Below are 25,234 nucleotides of genomic sequence, written 5' to 3'. Positions count from 1 at the left end.
ATCTTTCTCTCTATTTTTACATAATACATCAAAATAAGTAAAAAATGAAACCATATGTAATGATACATCTTTTATCTCTCTTTCTTTCTCAATCTCATTCTTTCTCACTCTTCTCTCATCTCCCAATTCAAACGACAATCACCAAATTCTTTTTCCCCAAATCTAACTCCTAAAACGCTAGCACCAAACCAACGCTTGCAAGCACCTCCATCTACCAGCGGCAACGACGAAGGCGCTTGCTGTTGTGTCGGCCAAGCAAGAAGCTCGAATTTTCTCAGCAGAAGATTCGTGTTGTCATTGGTAAGATGCTTCGAATTTTCTCAACTTGTTTAGTTGTTTTCTTATTTTTTTCATACGAGTTTTGGGGTTATGCCAATTGGCTTTTAGAAGCTAAGAACTTGTGCAAATTGGTTCTGCTTCTCGGGTTTTGTTTTTCGAGCATTTCTTTGTTCGGCTCTTTCGCAATTCTGTGGGTTCTGGAGCATTTATTGGGGGTTTTACCGTGAAAAGCTTTCGTTTTTAGATTTCTTCTTTATTGTATTTCTTTTCTATTTCTGTTTTAAATTCAGCAGAATTTCACAATTTCATTCTGGGAAACAGGATCTTGGAATTGTTTCTAGTTTCCATTGTCGAATTTCTTTTTCTTCTGGAGAAAGAAGAATCACGGTTTTTCAAAGGGTGCATGCGTTTCAGTTGAGTCATTGAGTTTAACTTGAATTAAAAGATTATCGAAATGGGGTTTAGCGACTTAATCTAAGCTAGTTCATTAGCTAGTGAATATTTGGGATTATCCTTGGTTTTTTCTGTTACTGAACTGTTCACCTTGGCAATTTTGTTTCACACTCAGTTTTTAAGGTTAAGACTTGGGCTATTTTTATGTTCTCCTTGAATTAATCTTTTTTCCCTTAACTGGTTATTTGATATAAAAGTGGAATTAAAAATTTCAAGTTCTGTGCTAGTTCAACTTTCAAGTCACTCTTTAAACTTGTTGCAGAAATTTGACTTTGATTAACTGAAAATTATTCTGTCTTCAAGAAAACAGGCCATCATTTGAATTTTTGTTTTCTTTCCAACTAAAAGAAATATGATCTGAAAGACAATAGTTGTTTTCCATGTCCATTTTTTTGTCATTGTGTGGTTTATGTTTGCTATCTAAGTGGTATGCCTTTGTGACTTGAGCAATAAAAATCTCCTAGGACTTTTGTTATGTGCTATTAAAATTTTTTGCCCCCTTTTAGACTTCTCTTTCGTAATGGACAAGCACACTTTTTGGGAATGAAAAATATGAAAATCAAATTATAGGTTGCAATGAAACTTTTAATTGTTCTCGTAATGTGTTGCAAAAGTACGAAAGCCTCATCTGACTGGAAAAGAAAAATCTGAATAGAAAAATGAGGTTGAGTTTTATGAAATCTCTTCTTATCCTAGTTTAGATCTCCTTCTAATGTTCTTCCTTTTGTTTTTTCCCAAAAGTTGTAGTGATCTCAGTCAAATTAACTGGAAAGTTCGTCCGACAGCAATCTCCAAACTATTGAATTTCTCTCTTCAAACAAAATCCTCATACATAGTTGCAGAAATGGCAATGACCATTGAAGGTTTGTCTGTATGTTCCTTCTCTCAAACTGTTCATGATAACTTACTTTATTGTCATTTTCTGCTGATCATAATTTTGCAATTGTACTAGGTAATTTTGGTGTTTATGTCTGTCTTGTAGCTCTTCCAGCCAAATCCAATATGTAAGGAAAGTACAGTCTTGTTCTGGACAGCATACCTATACGCATAAAACTTGCTGCATTTTGACTCTTTGGATAACATTGATCTCTGTTGTTTTTGTTAGTGTTTTTGGTTATTGCTAATAATTATTGTGTTTCTGTCTACTTCAATAAACGGAAGCCAAATCCAATTTCTTTTTCTTCAAATAGTTCTACGGTGAAAAAATGTCTTAACAAATTCAGGATCAGTTATTATTTGGCTAAGTCTAAAGTGGAATAGTCAGAATTGCTTGCTTCCTTCAAGAGGAAGAATTATTCTCTCAGAAAGTAATAAATGGTTATCTATCATCCTCGTTTACCTAGAAAACTGATGCGTATATAAAGTTGCGTTGGTGTTATATAATATGTGGTATGGACTCGTGTAGGTTGCTGATGAGTTGCAGTATTCTATTTATTCAGTTGCATTACTCAGTTTCATTTAGACCCTATATGGAGGATAAGTGAAATGTACTAAACATGCCTTAGTTGAATTGGATTGATGAAGTATTGACCTGTCCACTACGTTTGGATAGCCAAAGTTTTAGCTTTCTCGCTTTAGTTTATCTGGAGCTCAGACATACAACAAAACAAAGTGATTTATGTTTGAATTCGATTTTACATGCTTTCTTATCCAAATAGGTGATTTCACAATCATTTTAGCACAAACACATCAGGATTTTGGTCTTCCATCATGATTTCTTCACATTAAGTGGGCCACTTCTGATGGGAACTGTTTCAGTTTTGGTCTTTTTGAAAGCCTGCATATTTATTAAAAATTGAGTTAAGAATTTGATGAATATTGATACTGTATCAGATTTTATTGAAAAAGTTGGTTGTGCTTTGAAGTGATTATGTGATCATGAGCTTCATAAATGCTTCAATTAGCCGAGTGGATGATAATTGATATCTTTGTGGCATTAGCTCAATATGTTCTTGAACCTCTACAATAGAAAGGGCAACTCTACTCCACCATTCTTTTATTTGAAGCTCAAAATTATCCGGAACCAGCTTACATATGATTCAATCTATTTGGGTTTTTGTATTTCCCGCCAATCTGCTCTATTATGTTCAGTATCTTGCAACAGTTGGTGTTAAGAGACAGAAAGCTTACCATCTGGTCCATTCAATTATAGTTTCCAGTGTTGATTCTCTTAGCAGTGCACGTCTAGATGCGTGTTTTTGTTTATGCTAGGATTGTGTATTGGCATCTTAAAGTATTCCAAAGCAAAGTCTAATATGCTTTTTGATTTTGAACTTGATTCTGCTTCCTTTGCCTGGTGATTTGCTGCTGCGTGGCTGGTCTGCTCCTCGATGGATGCAGTTTAAGTGAACAGCATTAGACTTGACAGAAATTTTTACACACCCGGAGATGGCGCTGTTGGGGGATGACGGGCGGGGCTACGAGCTGGCGCGGAAGCTGGAGAGCCACGGCGTGTGGCGGTCGTGGCTCGGTGACGCTCTTTACTCCACCTTCATTCCCTTCCTCTCCTCCCCAGCCGCCTGGGAAGCCTTTATGCGAGCTGATGACTCCAAGACTAAGCCTCAGATCCACCTCCAGCTCCGCGCACGTGCTCTCCTCTTCGATAAGGCCTCCGCTTCGCTCTTTATCCAATCCGCTTCATCCGCACCCATCTCTCAGCTCAATCCTAATTGTAAGTATCCTTTTCTGGTTTTCCGGTGTTTTTAAGGCAATTTGAACTGTGAATTAGCTTCCATTGGAAATTGCAATTCCGGAAAGAAAGAGGAAATTCGAGTTTTCAGACAAGTTTTTGCTGTTAAATTTGGATTAGAAGACTTCATTTCGTGGATCAACGCAGGTTTTCAATTGTTCTGCTTTATTGAGTTATCCTTTCTGGTCGCTGTGATTTCGTGTCGAAATTTCAGTTGGCCACCCAAATTTTCGTTCTGTTTTTGGGTCCAAATTTTGAATTTTAGGGAAATTTTTATCTAGTTTATTCTTTATAATGTTCTTTATACGCCTGAACTCTCCACAATTTAGTACTTCAGCGTATAATGATATCTGAAATTCTTTTCTTTTCTTTTTGTCTGTTATATAATTTAAAAATGGATCCAGATTTGGAATTGCATGGAGATGATGTGTATTTCACTTTGGAAAATGGTGCACAAGATGGAGAGCAACGCCAACCTCTCTTGGCTGCTCCAAGCACGACCTCATCAAAGGTTTGTAAAATTTTGTTCTTAATAGATGCCGCAGATTATATGTGATTAAGATGGTAGATCCCATATATTTATCAGTTAAGGCGGCATTCTGAATCTCTGTGCTACTCAGAGAAGGACAAGAGAAATGAAGAGAAGAAGAAACTGAAGGAACCAAAGAAGCTACTGTTGGTTAACAGACCTACTGCTTTATCTCTCAACATCTTAAAAGCAAGAAAGTCCATCCGTTTCTTAGAAACGGAACAAGCAAAAACAACCTGAAGTTTTGATAAACCATGTTCTCACTTGTGGCCGAACCCTTCTCCATTGTGTCCAATGTCGTTATTTTGTATACCAGAACAAAATGAGTGAAGTATTGTAGGTAGATTTAATAGAAAACTTCTGCTAGATACATATGAATGAGTTTTTATTTTTCCTTTTACCTAATAACTAGTTAATTCATTCGTTAACTTGTATGCAGCGTTTTATGTTTGTGTGCCTTCACAATTTATTATATTCAATTCTTACAGTGCTTCAAATTGTTATCGTCCAACCTTTCTCTTTGGGATGTTCATCTTAATGTAATAAGTTTGGGTGTTTTTTGTGTTTGTATCATCAAGAGGAAAAACATGTACATCCATAGTTGTTTTTCCCTGATCTCATTATTGTAGCTGAAATGCTTGCCTAATCACTTAGCCATTCATTCTTTTTTATTTTTTGTCAGACATTTGTTGTCCTTGGTTGTTGCTTGAAGCCAATGATTATATGTCCATCTGTGTCTGTAAATGCATATTTGGTCGCATATGTGTGTGTCCTCAATTTTATTTACTTCTATCCTAAAATTTCAGCACCCCGTGAGTACTCTTTAAGAGTGGTATCCATGTTCCTCTTCTTTAAACACACAGGTCATCTGCAAGATTTTCTGGTTCACCCTGGTTATTTAGTTAATGATGTCTTATCATCTTCTTTATAAGAAAATTTTGTGTGTGTCCCGTTTTTGGTCTAAGCAGTTGGAGAGTTCACCTCAATTAACATTAAGAACTTTTGACATCGAAAGAGTATTTGCTAAAAGTATTGCCAAACATATGCAATCCCCTGCCAATCCTAAATTCAGATGACTGGAGGTTTTTGTTCATACATGTGTACGCCTGGGCCATGTTCACTCCTGTATTCTTTGTCATCTTGTGATCAGGAGAATGAAGTGCTACCCAATATGTGAACTCAATGATTACTGTTGACTCTTTCTATCTAAAATTAGTAGAAAGAGTAATACTACTCCACTTTTTATCTATTTCAAGAAAATTGTACTCGTATATTCTTTTTTGAGTTTGAAATGTCCAATTAGTATGCTCAATTCCTGTAATTCTGCATTTTCATTTTGTGCATGACTCCAGTTTTAATACGATTCCTCAGTTTTATATCAGAAGCCCACTATCTTTTCGTGTTTGGTGTATCCCTGTTTTCCTTTCACAGTATGTTATGAACCAAATGAACTTGCTTTCCACTGAAGTGCAATTGTGGACGTGCTTTCCCCTCTAACCCATCTAAGGAGCATATATATCACCATGAACATTTAATTTATGAAGTTATTGGCATCTTGTTCATCTCTAACCTGCTCATACGAAAATGTCTTTTATAATTTGCTTCATTCAATTGATGGCTGTTAACATTATTGTCACATTGTACAGGGGCTTTCTAAAACATCTATTGGTGTTGGTTCAAGATTTAGTGAATCAGAAGTTGATGCTGGTTCCCAAAGATTTAAGCTGGAAGCAATGCCTGAAACATGGTATAGTCAGTTCTTTGAGAAATATAGGGCAAGTAAATCTTACAGATTGATGTTTGGGGATAGAGAATCAGAAAAACGAACACCTGAACAGATGTCCACTTATCTTAGAGTGCTTGAGAATCACAAACGAAGAAGAATAGCTTTCAAGGACAATGCATCAAACTTGCAATCAAACTCAGTAATGGGTGAAAGTACTGCGCTTGATGATACACCTCTTTTCCCGGAAACAATGTTTACTTTAAATTGTGTTCCTGATAGTGCAGTCTCAAAAACAAGCAGATTAGAGAACAATCAGAAAGTGCAGTTCAATGGGGTTCTGGACAACTTGCCTCAGATCATGCCGAAGAGCCCGGTGATGAGCCCTATTATGATTGAGAGGCTTGGTATCAGGCCTGAATATTTAAACATGGAACAAGGACATCAAACTCGTGGAAAGAATGGATATCAAGGGAGCAGGAAACTTCTTGGTCAGGAACAAGCATTACAGATGTCGCATAAGGTGGTAGCGCGGTTGCTAACCAATGTGGGATTTGAATCTTCTTCAGATTCATCTTTAGAAGTTCTGGCACAGTTTTTAAGTTGTCATATCAGTAAATTAGGGCGCATCTTAAAGCTCCTTGCTGATAGTTATAGAAAGCAGTGTTCAGCCACCGAATTACTCAAGATGTTCCTTCAAACTGCAGGATATAGGTCAGTGATGTACTCTTTTGCATACTTGACAATTTATGATATGTTTGCCATTGCTCGTTGTGAAAACAACTCTTAAGGAGCATATGATGTGATTGATGTCACATAATTTTGAATATCTGACCTATATGATAATATCTTGAAATTGATGTGTTCGTGCAAACATGTGCCACTATAAGCCAGGAATGTTGCAGGCTGTAAAAGGTTGGACCAGGATTTGAAAATATAATAACATATGAAGTGTAAATGCTATGTTCTCAACATGTTGAAATCAAGACAATATAATTGCTACACATATTTAATTTACATGTTTAAACTATTTACATATTTATTATTGATAGACACATCTGGCTTATTATATTGAAATATATCCACTATCTGTTTCCTACAATGCCAGCGAAATCTATATGTTTTAACTCTTCAACTAGATGGATTATTGTTTCTTGAGATTTTTCAGTGAGTTGAGATGACATGCCTTTCTATAAATGGCTGTTACATGTCTTTTGTGGCTCTCTGCCACAGGCCTTGTAGGTTTTAATGATTATCAATGTCAAGTTGTTACATTACTGTTGTTGGTATTAACCTCTATTATCCACAATTATCCAACATGTTTCACCTTTATTCCCAGTAACCTAGGGGCCCTGGCTGAGCTGATGAAGGATAATAGTAAAAATGTGGTACAGCAAAATCAGCAGCAGGTGCTGGGTATCCAGGCACAGCTGCAGTCACAATTGCAGTCACAGCAGCAACCTTCCGTTCAGCAGTCACAGCAGGTATATGCACTTCTCCATTTTCTTGCTCGACAGTTGCTCTATGTAATTTGGAGTTCTCTTGAAGCTTTCATCCCTCTACCATTGTAGATATATTTCTCACTGATCCTCTGTTTATTAAGTAAGACTCCTGTTTGCTCTCCATCTCACTGAAAACTCCAAGCCAACAATGATAATTGTAGAATACACTGGAGACAAGTACCACTATGAATTCTCACATGCACCGAATGATTATTGACATTAACTAATCAGGCTGAGTGAAAGTAGCCTAAAACTTTACACTTTCTGGCGGCATAGCAGTCGCCACTTTCAGCTTTGAGTTTCTGATATAATTTTTGATATTTACATATTTATTAATTTACTCTCTTCATTTCACAGGTCCTAAGGCAAATGAGTCCACAGATGCAGCAAATGAATAATCCTCAGTATCTGGCATTTCAGCAGCAGCAGCAGTGGGAGAGGATGAGAAGGAGGCAACAGCAGGCAGCAGCACCTCGTCCTGGCATGAGCATGAACATGAACATGAATATGAATATGAATATGAATATGGACAAGGACAGACCTCTGGTGCAAGTGAAGATGGAGAATCCATCTGACTTTCCAATGGATGCAAATTCTTTCCCAACAATGACTTCCAGACACCCCCAGTTGCAACAGTTGCGGCAACAACAACTGGCTGCAATATCATCTCTACATGCTCAAGCCAACAGCAATGCATTTAGGCCGATGACTTCTCTTCAAATTCCACAAGTCCAATCACCGTGAGTAACTATTTTAATCCAGATTTGATCCTTATTTTCATGTCATTTGGGTACCACAGTGTAAGGCAATTCTATTGAGATAAGAATGAACATTTGCTACTGGATTCCTGAGTTTATTGTTTTCCATGTAGGAACATGACAATGGCAAGGGCTCCACCTGTGAAGGTTGAAGGTTTTCAGGAGCTGATGGGTGGAGATTCTTCCATGAAGCATGATTCGGAGGAAAATAAGCTACTTTCTCCTCAAAAGTAGTATATCTTAAATCCTCATCTCTAGAGTATCTTCCAATGTGAATTACATAGGTACCCCTTCTGGTTACATTCTGTATCGAGTTGTTGAATTTCTATTTTGCATTGTATCTGATTTTATTATGTTTTCCTGCCTTCACTCAGAAACTATTTCCTTGAGCCATGGTTTGGACCTGACTGATGCAACAAAGAAAAATAATGTTACTAATGTCTTTGGACAAATTTTCCCCGTCATGACCTGCCCGTCTTCATGATTTTCCAGATACTAAATGAAATTTCGACATATTGGCCATGTAGTTCTTTTCCCAAACACTGCTCTTGATGTTTTAGCTGTGTTTCTAAATTTCTGGCCCTCTGCTTTGACCATTCACATTCTCAGAGTTTGCTTGTGTATGATCCATCTTGCTCATTTTCAGGTACTTCGATGCCTACCTGCTTTCCTGCCATAACTCCAGCATTTTAACCATTGGTCTCCCTGAACTGGCAACAGCATAAGAGGGCACTCCATCCACTGTTACTCAAGAAAGCACCTAATGAACCATGGCCAAGTATGTTTATCCAAGTTGCCCTATTCCTCCGTACAACTCCTCCCCCCTTGATTCTCTCTTTAACTCCATTCGGCCGCTCAATCTTGTCCTCCTTAATCGACCCAGCTGGGTTTCTGAGTGCTCAGACAAAAGGTAAACCATAAAGTTCGAGCCCATGAGCTAGTTCACTTGGTCGCTGCTCAAAACCACTCCACTTCCTAATGTAACTTACACCTGAGACTCTTTGTTTTCGCTGCAAAGCCAATCTTTGACAGAAGCCCATGCTTCATTTGCACTATAGCTGGAGTTGTGATCCACATGCAGAGGCGTTACTCCAAGTGGCATCACCACTATCTGGTGAAGCTCTTCTAGCAGCTTCAACCATAGAGGCTGAACCCATTTCAGTCTCATGTAATTATGGCATCAGATCCAGTATTCATTTAAAAACCCTGACGTGTTCTTTTTGGCTGTGTCAATAATCCAGTTGGCCTCAGTGTCTGTAAGCACCTTAGTCTCAAAAGTTACCCTTTCTGGTGGAGCCATGTGATCCTCCGGTCTAGTCCAACCTTCTAGACCATTGATCAAAGCCTCTGTGTTTCCAAGGAAAGCGGGAAGTGGGAACCATGCACCAAAGATGGAAAAGAAGAGCAAAATTCCAAGCCTAGTTGTAACCGTGGGCAACAAATGAGCAGACAGACCAATCATATATGATGATATCACCATTAGAGTTCTCCAGGAATAGAGTTAGCTCATATTCCAACCCATAATATGCCTTCTTGAATGCTTCGTGATGGCATCCTCAGTTGGGATATCGATGGTGGCTTCTGCATTATTGGGGAGCCCTTGAAGCTCTGGCAGTGGGATTTTCAACAAAGCTGTGGTAGAAACCAAATGCGGAGGAAGTTCTTCCTTGGGGCGGAAATGAAGGTAAGTGTTCAATGTTCCTTACGGTGGAAACGTTTCAAAGCTATGAATTTGGAGAGGTTGAAAAATGGAAGGATGTGAGTCATTTGGTGAATAGTGTAAATTCAGGGAGACTCAAAACTCAGGCCTCATCTCCCTTTGCTAATTGGGTCGGATATCCCACACTATCCTACCCAATATTTTGTTTACTTCAATTTTGAAGTTGAATTTTGATTGCAAACCCACCTCCTGCCCCAAGTTTCAAGTTTATAATTTGGGCTGACGATTTTGTCCTCTTTTTTAGGTTTGATCTGTCTCTTTTGTCCTCGTGTCCTTATTTGAGATTACAGTGGTCGAGGAAAACGAAAATCCTTTCGTCTTTTGATGGCTTTTTTCGTTTGTTTTTGTAATTTTTTTTTAAAGAAAGTCTTAATAAAAATATATAAAAAAGTTAATAAAAAAAATCCCAATTTTTTAAAAATCATTTTGTCTCATTATGAGAATAATTTTGGTATATTATAATTTTATCCCAAGTGAATGATTTGTCAATGAAAAAACAATAAGATAATCTAAACTTGATTCAATAAAATAAACAAAATATTATAAAACTATGTTATTACCTATTTTAAATTTTATCGGTCATTGATCTATATCATTTAATTTTATCACACAAAGTAAAGGTGATTTAAGGCCTCATTTCCTAATCAACATTGAGCTGGGTATTTTCTCAATTTTGAATAATGTTCTCTTTACTTACAAATAAGTCCTATGATATGTCAATGAGACTTATCTCAATTGACGAAATTGATATTTCATAATTTTAGAGGAGGTTATGAGTTTAAATTCCATTAGATGTATGAAACGTTGTCTCTTGTATAGCAAGAGTTTGTTGTCTGCTCATACGTCCCAATTAAGCTAAAATGAGCAAATCTTAAGTTTGAAAAACCTTGTGAGTAAATCCTCAATACAGTGGATTCAAAGCTTAAGCCCACATATACCCGGCTGTTCAGTTGGCACGCTGCACCCACCCACCACCAATGGCTTGGCTTGATGCTAAGGCCGATGTATTCCTCTGGTCGAACCAATCTGACTTTTTAGGTGAGCCACTTTATCGAACTAGTATGGTCTTTCGGCTGAGCCACTTGTCGAACTTGTGCGGCTGGACCTCCAAAATCAGGAATTCATGCTCCAATATAGCCATGGTGACAACACGGTATTCGAGTTTGTGTTCTTTGTGATCTCAATGAGCTAAAAAGCCATGGTCATTTAATTTTTTAGTACTCGTTTTTTACAAGATGTGTTGTAATTCTCAAGAGCAAGGTGGAATTCTGTTGGCCTCATAGGGACTGGCAACAAGGAATACAGTGGGCCACAAAGTGGCGAGGCAAACATCTAGTCCATGCAGCTTTTCGAGTTGTTTTAGCTTCTTTGGTGTAACACATCTGGAGGGCTAGGAACATGAGACGTTTTCAACAGTCACCAGAACAAGTGGTGGATACTCTAATAAAGTAAGTTAGTTTGTGTATTGATAGTGATGAGTAACCTCCATCCATTCAACTGTCTGGTTTATATAGACTATGGAGTATTGCTTGGCATTGAAGATTGACGATGTATGTTTGTTGTACTTTGTATCGCCTTTTTTAATTAATTAATAAAATTTACAGTTACCCGAAAAGAAAAAAAAAAAAAATCCATGCTCACACATAAACCATCAAATCTTTGCTCTTTCTAAGAAATCCCTACTCTCATTTCTCCCCTCTCTCATAAGTTCGCTCGTCTCTCTTTGTGCAATGAGTCGGATTTGAGACGAATTTGTCAAAATCCACTTGACTCGCTACGAAATTCCTAAACTTAAGATCCAGTGGGTTACTAAGTTGGATTGATAAACCTAGTTTAAATTTTTTAAAAAATAATATTTTATATAAGTATATACAAAGTATATATAAAAGAATATTAAAAGGATTCAATTCAGATCGAATCCCAGACCAAAACACCAAGATTTGAAACCCGTTTGAGGATCCTATTATTTTGTCACATTTGCCTAAAGCGAGGCAGATCCGACTCCTATTCTAGGGTCAATAGTTTGCTCTTGTTATGATATTCGTCATCGTTGGTCGTCAACTATGAAGTCTTCAATCTTAGAACACGATGCGTTTATTCTCTCCCCCCGTTCACCTCCTTCTCTGAGAGGGAAATGTGATCTATGTCCAAAATTTTTATTGGATAAATACGTTACTTGTTAGGCGAAATAAAATTTAAAATAATAATAATTTTTGTTTATCTATACTATATATAAAAGTAAGATCTCTCATGTGTTTGTTTCCATGGTGAAAAGACGTTTATATCCTTAAATAATTTTTAAATAATAAATAAAAATTAGTTCTAGAGAATAAAATTTTATAAAAAGAAAGACTATTTAAGAGTCCTAAGTCCTAATGCCTCTAAACTACTTGGACATTAATGGTAAAGTATATCCAACTAAAAAAAAAAAATAGACAAATCATATTTCTACCTGATTAATTTGTTAGAAATTAATTTTAAATATTAATATTAAAAACATTAATTTATTAGGCACAGTAAAATTTAAAATTAATAGGATTAGAATAATACATAAAATACTAATATAAACTTCAAAACTAAATATATATATATATATATATATATAAATATCATGAAATTTCAAATAAAAATTATCAATCTTATTAAATCAGAAATACTTTTAAAAGATTTAAAATGGGAAACTTCTAACTAAATTACTTTTAAAAAAATTATATTTTTGGTCCCATATATTGTGGCCTTTTTCAATTTAGCCCTATTTGTTACGATTTTCTCGTATTGCATCCAGTAAGTTAAAAGTTTTCTCAATTTTAGTCCTCATATGCATTTTTAGTCCAATAACTAATAGAGTCATTAGCATTTCGGTAGAGTTCTCATTAGTTGTTGGAGCCTTTCAATTAGTTCTATTTATTATGATTTTATCACATTGCATTCCATAAGTCGAAAACTTTTTCAATGGTATGTTAGCATTTTCCATATATTTTTCATTAATATTGGAGCCTTTTCCACTTTAGTCCCATTTGTTACAATTGTATCACATTGCATCCCATAAGTTAAAAACTTTCTCAATATTAAGTTATCATTTTTCATTAATTATTGGATGAAAATGCACGTGAGGACTAACATTGAAAATATTTTCATATTATGGGATGTAATTTTTGCAAAAAATCGTAACAAAGAACTAATTGAAAAGGGTGCTAATATATTTAATATGAATAGTAAAAATTTGTTTTGAGATTGTACTATTTTTTATTTTTATCATAATATACTAAAGGTAAACTAATATTAATGAGTGCAACATATGGTTAAATGTATAATAGTGAAAAACTCTTGAGCATTTATTCCTATTGCGAGAAACTTTTCTACCCTTATGAAGGTATCTTTTGTATTTTTATACTTCCATTGCATATATATATATATATATATATATTAGTGAGCACATAACTATATCAATATTATATCATACTAATATGGAAAAAGTATTATTTTAGTCCGTTAAGTAATGCCTAATTTTAATTTTAGTCTGACAATCATGTCCATTTTTGTGTAGATTCAGTAACTTACGAAATTACTTATTTTTAGTCGTCTAGCAGAGTTTCGAACAATTTTACCCCTATATGCACTCATATGGGTAAAATTGTTCGAAACTCTGTCAGAGGACTAAAAGTAAGCAATTTCATAAGTTACTGGACCTACACAAAAATAGACATAATTATCGAACTAAAATTAAAATTAGGCATACTTAGTGGACTAAAATAATACTTTTCCCTACTAATATTTTACACAATATATATTTGCAATCATACTACAAAGTTTTACTCATTATTGTTAAAATATATTAATTTTCAACTTCTCAACAAGAAAATAAATAATCCAAAAATAAAAATATAACAGAATCCGTTAATGAAAAAGAGCATAATATGAAGTGACTATTTTGCCCTTAAAAGATATATTCCAAGGAATTATCCTAATCACAATATATAACGAGGAGTGTTGTGCACAAGAAAATTCTAACTTAAATTGAATTTGGTCAAATATGAAATACTTATATGATAAATGTGATATATTTGTCATATGATTGGTGTACAATTTAAGAAGAGTGATCAATTATTGTATGATTTATTTTTTTTTGACCGAACCCGATTTAATTGGACTTTTTTATTGTACATATATACAAATTTGAGTTTTTAAATGTGAACAAATCATCAGTCTATGAATCTAACTTCCCTTGTCTGAAATGACACTAACTTCAAGTTGACAACTTACAAACTTAGGAACTGAAGTGGTGCAAAAAAAAGAAAAAAAAAACACTAAACCAATCATTTTATCCTCAATTATAATATGGTCAGAACGATCAATTTGAGACAAAACTAATATTTAGGGATGTTAACATCCCTCAATTTTATTAAATTTAAAGTGTTGTTTATAATTTTAAATCACTTGTCTTTCGACTAATTGATTTTTATTTTAATATTAATATTAAATAATTACTTTTAGATTGTAATTCTTTTGCTATAATATAATGGACGTATCATTTTGATAATAATAATAAGTGCAACTTATGATTGAATATAAAATAGTGAGAATCTCTTGAGTGTTTATTCCTATTTTGAGAAAACATTCGTATCCTTATTGGGGTGTATTGTTAATTGTTTATTAATGAGATTTCTTGTAAAAACAACCCAAGGCCTAAACCTTAACGTTTGTATGGTAAATTCTCTAAACCAAATAAGAACTACATGGTAGGATGAAATTAATAAACTTGCTTAATAAAATTACAGAAAATTGCTAAAATTTTGGACTGTTTCAGAATTCCATAAAATTTGATCCAAAAATAGGCCTAAATAAGCACTACATGTTAGGATGAATGATAAATAAATTGCTCTAATAAAAATGCGTAAAACTGCTAAAATTTTAATTGTCCCAGAATTCTCCGAAACTTGACCCAAAAGTAGGCCTAAATCATGTTGTTTGTATGGTTAATTTTCTGAGCTAAATAATAACTACATGGTAGGATGAAGAAAAAATTAAGGAGTTTTGACTAATTATTTTTGTTTTACTATGGAATTTTTTAATATTATTATTTTTATTTTCAAATTAATGAGTTTGATACAAAATAATGAAATATAATCATTAGTGAACACGAAATACGAAATTTTAATTTTGGGGAATATCTTCTATTTAATTGTACCAACTAAATTTAAAAATTAAATTACAAATAATAGAAATAAATAGCTTTCTTATCAATTAAAGCAATTATTATCAATTTATTTGAAAAATATAATTATACGATACTAATGTTTCAATAACAGAAACATAAATAATATTATGAACTTAATATTTTTATGACTAACTATAAGTAATAAGTCTATTTACCTCTGAAAATATATTTGTACACGTGCATCACACATCGTGCGTCTAATTTTATATAAATGTATTTATAATTGAAATAAATCTCATATTTTCCTAATTAATTTACCCAATAGATATCCTATTAGATTTCAACAGACATCAACGTAAGGACACTAGCCAGAGGCTAGAATGTGTGTCCCCATGACGTGCAGCTAGCTAGCTAGATGGCAACATCATCAAACGATGTTCACCAAAAGCACTATGACAACAATCTGCAATGTAATTAGTTAAAGTCTATTAAGTTATTGGTAAAGACAAACTAATGGAACCAACCCTCAAACAATTCTTACACAATACAATATTAATCACACGTCACTTGACATGTACACATGTTTGTTCTCAACTGCTCTGATGGATCACATAGAATTCTTTGACTACCTAACCTTTACTTACTTTTAAGTAAGGGGGAAATAGAATTTTGATCCTAGAAGTTAGATTTGTTTATTTGTATTACCATTTATCGTAGAATTAGCATCTTTAATTTTATAATTTATAAAAAGTAGCATTTTTATCGTTATTTATTTTCCGACTATAATTTAATGGTGTAGGTCACGTGCCCAACACACGGCTGTTAAATTTTTTTGGCTGGAAGAAAAAATTGATCATTTTTCCAACTTACTTGATCTGCTTGTAGAAGACATTATCTTTGTATTGCTTTTACTCTGCTTCAACTTACAGAAATATGGAAAGGATGATATTCAATTTTTGTGAGAGAATAAATAAACCCCCTTTCTTTTCTTTTTTATTTTGATTTTCTTTGAGATTTGTTTTTCTTCCTCAAATATAGTTATATTTTTTCCAAAAAAGTGGCCCAAAGCTGGAGAACACGCCAATTTTCTCTCCAACAAAAAATACTTAATAGCCACGTGGTCTGCACCGTTAAATTATAGACAAAAAAGTGGATGAAGATAAAAATACTAATTTTTGTAAGTTAACGGACTAATCCTTTGTTTATGTTAAAAAAATTCAAAATTATGGTTATGATATTTGTTTTCGGGAGTATATGCTGGGATATACGCTTTAAGAAGTCTACGTTAGATCATCACAATTAATGTATGAACATATACTTAAATCTAATCCCAATTAATTAACTACTACATGTTAGTGGCTCTTGTTATCTCAAGACACCAAGAAAATGTCAAACCTTTCAAATCTAACAATTAAGGCAAATATTCACAGTAATCAAGACGAGGCCTGTTTTAATCAACAATGGTTAAGACAAGAAGTTTAATATCATGATTTCGAGTTCCATTAAATATGACTATTTATTGAATTTAATGTCAATTTATTTATAACGAGTAATATGAATTTATTGATTAAATTAATGTATTACGTAATTTAATGCTAATAATGTAATTATGTGTTCACCGTATTTAAAAAAAAAAAAAAGAGAGAGACAAAGAAAGAGGGCCCATTTACCTTTAGCATCATGCCAAAGGCATGGGAATAAAAGTCCAAGTTTTTGTCCTACTTTTGCCAGCTTATAATACACAAATTAATAAACTCTCCATAACCCTTGTGTTAATCAACGTTTGGATCTTGGAAATTCCCTTCTTGAGCACAAAATTCAAAAACCAAGCAGTTGCTTTTGAGGGTTTCTTGTTTTTCTTCCAACATGGGACTAGAAATTGTAGAAACATATGTTCCTTGTAGTTTGTTTGTCTGAGTGGTAATTTGAGGAGGAGATGGAGAATATTCCGACAGAGAAAGTGTATGTAGCCATTGGGACAGACTGGGGAGATGGTTTTTCCACCTTGCAATGGACACTAAGAAAGTGGTCTAATCATGGGATCAGCATAGTCATTCTCCATGCAGCAAATACCATATGCAAAGACTATGTTTACACACCTCGTAAGCTTTTTCCACAAAATCACGCTTTAATTCATTCATACTCTTCATATTGTTCTTGATCAGATTGAAAATATACGATAAATCCGTGTGTTGTTGAACGCAGTCGGCAGACTTCCTTCGAGCTCCGTGAGTGAGGAGAAGCTAATGGTTCTTGAGAAGTCTGAGGAAGCTAAGAGTGACAAGATCCTCTCACAGTACATAGCCTTTTGTGGCAGGGTTGGAAATGATCTAGTTTATATATTTAGTATTTTGAGTTTCAGACAGGTTGTTGGAACGGATTATTGCATCGATTGTCAGGACTAATTCTCAACTGGACTGTCATTTTTTCCTTCATAGGTTAAGGCAGAAGTGATCAAACTCGAGAACAACGATCAGCCTTTACATAAGCAGATTGTGGAGGTAATATCAAGTCTTCGGATAACCAAACTAGTCATGTCATTGGCATTCATGAAGCTGTCGTCATGGTATGAAAATCATTGCGTTTTCCCCTTGTTAGCACAGATGTATTTCTCAGGCACCGTCCGTTTGGTAGTCTTTATTAACTATGTGTAATTCCTCCTGAGTTTGTGTTTAATTAGGAAATCAAGAACTGTGATAAGTGGAACGTTTTACGTTCTTCGACAGAAACCAGATTTCTGCAACCTGTTTGTGATATGTGGGGGAAGATTAGTATTCCTAAGAGAGGAAAACGAACAAGGGTTCATAGAGGACGATAGAGGGATGATGGTTGCCAAGCTTAGAAAGAATCACAGCATAAAAACATGGTTTGGAAAGACGTGCTTGGAAAATGCAGCCAATAACAGTTCACCTTCTTCATCAGGAATCAATGATTCAGCTCATCAATGGGAGAAATGGAGTCAAGAGATTGAGCAGTATGCAAATGAATTGCTGTCTATACATGAAGCGGAAGAAGGAAAGATTGATTTGGACACTGGGATCTTCAAGGAAAGGCCCACGGAGCTGTATATGCCTGAAAATATGGTAAGACTTTTAAGGTTCTTTCTGACTTTTTTACTAGACACAGTTAAATTAGAGCATATGCTTCATTTTGTGTTCAAAAAGGTCCATTTTGCTTTTCTTGTTTTCATCAAGTTTTCTTCGTCAAGATTTCACTTCTTTTGGCTCTTCTTTTTGGTAGGTAGTATTAAGAGGGTGTTTAGCTAAATTTATTTAAAACATTTTACAAACTTATGATTAGATGTTAAGATGTTAGATCTGCTATTAGAAATATGTTTTCGGAGCCTTCGAATAAGATAGTGAAGCTTGTAAGATGTTACTAATGACAGTTTTGTAATTAGCACAAAAAACAATTGAAGGGATTTGTTAAAGATTTTTACCACGTCTTATGAGCTCTTGAACATCTTATAAGATTGTGTTTTTGAAGAGATTGTAAGCTCACCCAAACACCCTTTACATGCTATGTCTTATCCTTGTCCATGGTAAATCCATATTATGGTTTCTTTAATGTGGAGTCCGACTTAACGTTACATTTTTTCAGCTGTTTACACCAAAAGTAAATTCGTAATTTGGCAACTTCATGATTCATTTTCTTTCTTGCGGTTTCCACAATCTACTTCTCCGTGTCCAAACATTGTGTGGATTTGAGAAGAATCCTGTTTTCCTCATGTTATGTTGACAAGAAGACTGCTTTTGCTTTAACCAAATGCTGCTCAGGATGCTGCAGAAAGAATTCAGTTTCTTAAACGCAGAATACAAACTGCTCAGCATACTATCCAGTTGAAAAAACAGCAAGCGCATGCCGCCAAGAAACAGCGCGAAAAAGCCGAATGGGCCATTAGCATATGCAATTCCAAGGTAAATTTTTGCTTCCAACTGTCCTAAGTACTAGAATGACTTGTGAAAGTAAAAATAAATAAGTATTTCCGTTTTGCGTAGGCGGAGGAGCTTGAAGCCTCTATAAACGAGGAGGTTGTGAAAAACATTGATCTAAACAAAGAATTAGACAGCAGAAAGAGAGAGCTTAATGAACTTGGTAGTGAAGTTGAGGAGAAAAGAAGTAAGCTGAACTCGATTCTTGAACTCCAGAAGGAACTCTCACAGAAACTTCAGCTATCGACGTCTGCTAAAGCCCGTGCAGAGGTTCAGCTGGAGAAGGCAGTGAGAACAAGGGCCGAGATGGTTCAAGAAATCGAGGAGCTGAGAAAGAATAGGGATGTTTTACAGCGCAGAATCGAGTTCTGTAAGGAAAAGGATGCCATAGCGAAAGTATCAAAATCGTATGGTTTTGGTTCTGATTACAGAGAGTTCAGTGCTGCTGAAATTAAAGCGGCCACTGAGGACTTCTCGCAACGTTTGAGGTTGAAATCTGTTGGTCGTTTGACGAACGTATATAGGGGTCGAATCAATCATATAACAGTTGCAATTAAAACGTATAGTTCAGAACATACATGGTCCAAGGAAGGTTTCACAACCATGGTAATATGTTAACATGTAAATTTTGAAGAATTTGTCCGTAGATGAAAACTAAAGCTGACTGAATAAGCTTTGCTATTGTAGGTGAAACTTCTTAGCCAAGTGAGGCATCCTAATCTACTTGCTATGATAGGGTTCTGCTCCGAGCTCAACTGCATTGTATATGAGTACATGCACAACGGCAGCCTGAATGATGCATTACATTCAACTGAAACAAGCTCTAGAAGTCTAAGTTGGCATGCTCGGATACGTATTGCAGCTGAAATAAGCTCTGCTCTTGGATTCCTTCACAAGGTCAAGCCTATGCCAATCATCCACGGAAACTTGAAGCCTTCCAACATTCTCCTTGATCGGAATAATGTGGCAAGAATCAACAGCCTGATGGCTGCTTCCTCATCTGATATCAAATCAGATATCCAGGCCTTCGGGAACTTAGTACTGCAGCTTCTGACAGGCAAGAACTGGACTGCAGCAATGGACACTGCTACAGCGGTTGATGAATTAGACCATTCCGCTGGGAGATGGCCAATGGTTTTAGCCATGGAACTTTACAGCATTGCAGTTAGGTGTTTTGATGAGTCCATTGCAGCAATGCCGACAAGTGAAGTCAACAATGTGAAGCAAAGGGCAGACGAGTTAGTCACCAATTGTGAATTTCCTGCGCCCATTGAAATGTCTATCTATGTTGACGACTTGAGCAACGTTCCAAGCGCGTTCCTCTGTCCTATCTATCAGGTCACTATCTAGCCATAAATCTTGTCATTTTCAACATAAGTGTCATGCTATTTCCTTACTGTTACTGCCTTCATTTGCAGGACGTGATGCAGAATCCACATCTTGCTTCAGATGGATACTCGTACGAATTGAAAGCCATAGACGAGTGGCTTAAGACGGGACATGATACATCACCGATGACTAACTTAAGGCTGAAGCACAAGCTCCTTATCCCAAATCACAATCTGAGGTCTCTAATCCAAGATTGGCAAAACAAAAGATCAGCTTAAGAGGGACTTGATATTATACATCGCTGATCCTTCCAGTTCTAAGTGATGAGCATTGTACTTTGCTAAAACTTCCTCCATGGTCAAGTCAGCATAGTGTTTTGATATTGTAATAGTTTAGATGTATTGTAGAAAATGAATTGCCTATTGACTCTATATGGGGAAATTCTAATCTGGACCCGACTCGATTGAATCTGGACCAAATATATGTCAAGTGTAATACACTTGTCGTGTGATTGATGTACAGTTCAGAAAAAATGACCAATCACGTTTAAGTGCAACAAACTTAATCCGGTCAAAAATTTTCCTTGAAGGTGTATCCCTCTTAAGCAAAAGCTCTATGCCTTAGGGGTGTTTTGCAATAATTCCTATTTTGTGATGGGAATAAGTTGTAAACAAAACTTATAAGTTAAAAAGTAGTAAAAATTGGAAGTGTTTTGAAAGTAAAGTGATAAGTGAAAAAATATTGAAATTTGAGTGTCGGAAAAACATATTAATATTTACAATTTTACTAATGAGCTGCAGAAGTTGATAGGGAGTTGCTTTTAAATAGTTCAAAACCAAAAACTGTAAAAGAAAATGCTATTTTCAAAACACTCTTTTCAGTTCATTTTCAACTAGTGCGTGTGGCACACTTAATTAGGTGATCATAATTAAATAAAAAATTTATAAACTAATATTTCTTTTTAATTTGGATTTTAGTTTTAATTAAAGAAATTAAAAATGTTAAAAATAAAAAAAATAAGGAAGTTATAAGAAGGTAAACTTAGTGGACTTGAGAAGCGTGGGCAACGTGGAGATTATAAAAAGAGAGAGAAATAAAAAAAATAGTGAAAAAATATCAAAAATAAAAAAAACTTAAAAAAACATACCAAAAAAACAAAACATAAAAATTATAATATCCTTAAATATTAATACATAATTATCATTTATTAGCACAAGAATATTATATACTGTGATGAATTATATAATATCTGTGGTCAATGAGATAATTAAAAGACAGGACAAATTATCGTAGACGTTTGAATATTTGCTACACAACAAAAGAAATCATCCTTATCAATATGTTTCTATAATATATAACATTCGACTATATACATATACATCTATACCTACTTACATACACATATATATAGATATTTAAATGTATATATATATATATATATATAGAAGCTCCAGAATCTTAATTAAAATAAGACGAAAAAAAAGAAAAGAAAAAGAAGTGGGTAAATATTCTACTCCTATTAGTCTTGGTAAATTGTGATTTTCTTGAGTTATATCAGTCCAAATTTAGTTATTATTGAGTCTATGAAAACCTTGGGATTTCTACTAAGGACTTTGTAGATTTTGACTAGCAGCTAAATCAGTCTTTTCAATGGGTAAATTTGAGAGAATAGTGGTGCAAAAACGGTACCTTTATCAGTTATATTTTGGTCGGAGTAAAATTTATATTTGGGGACATGGATTCTGTCATGGAAAAACACATAATGGAGTAACAGGAGTTTTTCATAAAATTGATTCCTATGATTTAAATTCAAATTATACATCATTGGAAATATTGTTATGTTTGGTTTTAAATACTAAAACAATTTTGAAAGTTGATAATTATGATTAAAGTTATGATTTAATTAGTGAGCAATCCTCATGTTGGCAGGATTAGCAGGTTTAAGGGCGGTAATGGAAAATTTTAAAATATAAACTCTAACTTTAATATAGCCAGATATACACTAATGACAATATAAGCGAGTCTACTTTATGTAGAGAAATTGGAATAAAGATTCTAATTTTGTAGAATGAGATATTAAAAGATTAGTGAGAAGTGTATCAATATTGTGTAGACTCCTTCATATTTTTCCTTTTGTCTTGCTCCTATTTTTTATAAGGGCCTGTTCCCTGGGCTTTCTCCCGGCATACAAACTCTTGTAGGTATCCATTTTAGACGAGTGGTTCGATCTCGCTCTTTAGATGTCGGCATTCTTTAGTAGTATGTACATAATTGTTATGGAAGTGGCAATATTTATCAAAGGTCGTCCTGGACCATGCTAACGGACCCCTGCCCTCCACGACCATGAGTTATGAGTGATAGGGACGTTCAAAGGAGTATATACAGAGTTCGTCCTTTGGAAGGGTGGTCTTTTATCCTGATACATCTCTGGTTTTTTTAAGGGGGCCTCATCTTTGATTTTTTCCTCTTCTCACCGCCTCCTTTCCTTTTGAAAAACTGGGCATCCTCCATATTGATATACTTCTCAGCCCTGGCCAAGAGGGTGTCAATCTTGAAGCAGGTTTCTTAGCTAAGGATTTAAAGAAATCCCCGTCCAAGAACCTTTGAGATAAAGCACTGGTCTTAACTTCCTGTGTGACCGACGATACCCTAGGGCCTCTATATTGAATCAATTGAGATAGTCCTTCAAGGACTCCCTGTGTTTCTGCCGAATTGCGAAGAGGCTAAGATCCATTTTCCAGTGTTTTCAGTTACTAGCGAATTGGTGTAGGAACAAGAATCAAAATTCCTAGAAACTCTCGATTACTCCTGCTGACAAACACATGACACTTGATCCCATCGGTGTAGTAGTGCAAGAGAGTCGAGTTCTTGAAGTGAGATAAGTGCTCTTGAGGATCAGTAGTGCCATCCAATTCAGCGATAGCCGGAGTTCGGCAGTTTAAGGGGAGCTCATCCATCATGACTCCCTTCTAAAGGGAGTACCTCGCTGCTCCTCGAGGGGTGCTCTCATAACCTGGTACTGGACGTCTTGAATTTCCTTTTGGAGATAATCTAGGTGAGCGAGCCATTAGGGAGGACTACCCTCTTAAGGCTGCAAAGGTTGGCCCTGTCTTTCTTGGATAACAGGTCCAAGGGCAGGGGGCACCATCCTCCCTCTAGCATCTAGGGAGGCCATCCTCACACCGCCATCTGCTCCCGTGTAGCTGTCGTTATCACGTGATGTATGGTTCCCAGCATTTGGGGGAACAATTTGCTTAAGTAGGTATTCGAGGAGGTGTCGTCCCACGAGGTTTCAGTAAAAGGGTCCATAGGCTTGGAGAATCCAAGGACCGTTGTTCCACCAACGGATGCTAGGGGAGCTCCAGGCACAACCTGGAGGGCCTGAGGGTTACCTGTCTCCTCCACAACCTTCTGTTTGTTCAAGGCGTTATTAGGTGTCTCCATTGATAATCACATCTTAGTTCCCTAAGCTTTCCCATAGACGACACTACATGATGTGTGTGAAAATCGCACGGGTCCGTCAATATGGACTAATGTTTAGAAATTGGGCTAAAACATTTGCAGCTTAGGAAAGTCTGCAAAAAATATATTAGCATTCTAATGCCCAAGTAATTATTGAATTTTGAGTAAAAAGATACTAAATAGAGAAGATGAATATAAATCGAGATAAAATATGATGAAAATGTTATAGTAGTAAAGAAATATGACAAGGATTGCTTATGACAGCTTGAGGGAGTCGTCCCCTATCTAGGAAGACTGGCCCTGCATTTATAGAAGAGGTCACCCGACTTTTAGGGAGGGGGGGTTCTAGCGTCTGAGTAGATTAAGAGAGGCAGTTGGCAACAGATAGGCCCTCCCTGTTATCCTTATCTTACTAGTCAGCGAGCCTAGCGGGAGTCTTTCCTAATTAGGAGATTTTGGCGGGATGAGGAGTCTGCTACCCCATGGATTTGCCCCCTTGTGCCTTCTTACAATGACCTGGTCTAATGGCAGTCCTCCAGCGGGGTAGATACCTAGCTGGCTGACACGTTTGATCCTGGGCTTTTGGGATGTATCTGCTCTTTGGATCTTAAGACCTTTTGGGTTGTCGAAGAGGGTCCCTTTACGCCTTTGTTTAGGGGTGATAAAAAAAATATTCAAACCACCCAAAGCCACCCTAACGAAACTGAATTGAACTGTTTATTTTTCAAATTGCAATTCTATATTTAAAGTACAATCTCGCCGCACTATTAATTTGGTTTTAGTTTAAAGCTTAAAACAGCAGCCAATAATCGTTATCGCACCGCAAAATATATAATTATTTTTTAAATTATATAATAATTTGATAAATAAAATAATTCTTTTAGAAGAATTTCATATTAAAAAATCCATATTATCAAAGATCCATATTACAATGCCTATCTTTGTAAATTTATATTTGGACTTTATACAAAAAAAATAAATGGTAAATGCTTTAAGATTGTTCAAATTTTAAGCCCGTTTGATGATTGTCCCAATTTTTATTTATTTTTTCTTTGCTATTTTTTTTTTCTCCCCATTTTCCTCTTCTCTCTTTTCTCTCTTACGATCTTTTGTCTCTATTATGTCTTTCTACCTTTTATCTCTGTTCTGTCTTTCTACCTTTTATCTCTGTTCTCTCTCAATCTATATTTTTAAATATTTATTGAACTAATGATAATGATTTGGTAACCTCAACGAACACATGCGACTAATTTGAAAGGAATTTTCATTAGGTTTGAATTTGTATGAATGATTATGTATTTTTTATGATATTTTATTTTTTTACTTTTTGCTAACATTACTAATAAGTGTCACAATTGTGAAACGTATATATTAATAGTTAAGTTGTGCTTAAGTAGGATGACATTCATACGATGAAGAAAGTCAGGTCAAAATCTATTGCCTACATATTCTCAATTGCATGGTCTAAAGTATTATCTAGTAAGGATTCAATTAAATTTGATATACTTTCTTAATAATATATTTAATACGATTATAACCGACCATTGATCTATGTTGGATTAAGTGTTTACTTGTTGAATTACTATATATTTTCTTATAGTTTAATCTACTTACAGTTGTGAGTGGTGGTAATCTATGATGCATAATGCTGGTCTTTCGTGATTGCTACATATAAACACTTGTGATATTTTTTTTTTATT

At 35.2% G+C, this 25,234-nt stretch overlaps 2 protein-coding genes and 1 pseudogene across 7 annotated transcripts; 2 read left to right on the top strand and 1 right to left on the bottom strand.

Moving 5' to 3' along the window:
• The first annotated feature begins 59 nt into the window (after positions 1-59).
• Positions 60-9,973, top strand: LOC105178241 (transcription initiation factor TFIID subunit). 6 transcript variants are annotated; one of them, XR_002288338.2, is made up of 10 exons: positions 61-300; positions 1,474-1,595; positions 1,685-1,736; positions 3,073-3,403; positions 3,826-3,932; positions 5,597-6,387; positions 7,013-7,157; positions 7,533-7,915; positions 8,047-8,217; positions 8,580-9,973. XR_002288338.2 is itself a non-coding variant. In XM_020699052.2 (8 exons), the coding sequence occupies exons 3-8, from the start codon at positions 3,121-3,123 to the stop codon at positions 8,165-8,167; spliced, it is 1,830 nt and encodes a 609-aa protein (XP_020554711.1). In that variant the 5' UTR covers positions 61-300; positions 1,474-1,595; positions 3,073-3,120; the 3' UTR covers positions 8,168-8,302. The 6 variants fall into 6 exon arrangements, 1 of the variants encoding a protein (XP_020554711.1); XR_002288339.2 differs by having other exon boundaries at positions 1,474-1,603; XR_002288340.2 differs by lacking the exons at positions 1,685-1,736; positions 8,580-9,973 and adding an exon at positions 8,308-8,459 and having other exon boundaries at positions 60-300.
• LOC148786956 (UDP-glycosyltransferase 91D2-like) lies at positions 8,395-9,709 on the bottom strand (annotated as a pseudogene).
• Positions 9,974-16,561: 6,588 nt separating the features above from the next.
• Positions 16,562-20,503, top strand: LOC105178242 (U-box domain-containing protein kinase family protein). Its single transcript, XM_011101675.3, has 8 exons — positions 16,562-16,913; positions 17,017-17,129; positions 17,250-17,377; positions 17,492-17,894; positions 18,588-18,728; positions 18,810-19,349; positions 19,431-20,081; positions 20,162-20,503. Exons 1-8 carry the CDS (start codon positions 16,748-16,750, stop codon positions 20,348-20,350), a joined length of 2,331 nt encoding a protein of 776 aa, XP_011099977.1. The 5' UTR covers positions 16,562-16,747; the 3' UTR covers positions 20,351-20,503.
• The last annotated feature ends 4,731 nt before the right edge of the window (positions 20,504-25,234 follow it).

This window comes from Sesamum indicum, linkage group LG9 (genome assembly GCF_026168435.1).
Source record: "Sesamum indicum cultivar Baizhima isolate 11 linkage group LG9, ASM2616843v1, whole genome shotgun sequence".
Lineage (NCBI taxonomy): Eukaryota > Viridiplantae > Streptophyta > Magnoliopsida > Lamiales > Pedaliaceae > Sesamum > Sesamum indicum.
The sequence above is the reverse complement of the archived record's forward strand: the minus strand, read 5'-3'. Positions and strand labels throughout refer to the sequence as shown.

Coding starts and splice junctions, on each gene's coding strand:
- LOC105178241 (XM_020699052.2), top strand. CDS start 3,121: ATGGCGCTGTTGGGGGATGACGGGCGGGGCTACGAGCTGGCGCGGAAG. Junction 3,933..5,596: donor CAAGCACGACCTCATCAAAG/GTTTGTAAAATT, acceptor CACATTGTACAG/GGGCTTTCTAAAACATCTAT. Junction 6,388..7,012: donor CTTCAAACTGCAGGATATAG/GTCAGTGATGTA, acceptor CTTTATTCCCAG/TAACCTAGGGGCCCTGGCTG.
- LOC105178242 (XM_011101675.3), top strand. CDS start 16,748: ATGGAGAATATTCCGACAGAGAAAGTGTATGTAGCCATTGGGACAGAC. Junction 17,130..17,249: donor ACATAGCCTTTTGTGGCAGG/GTTGGAAATGAT, acceptor TTTCCTTCATAG/GTTAAGGCAGAAGTGATCAA. Junction 20,082..20,161: donor TCCTCTGTCCTATCTATCAG/GTCACTATCTAG, acceptor CTTCATTTGCAG/GACGTGATGCAGAATCCACA.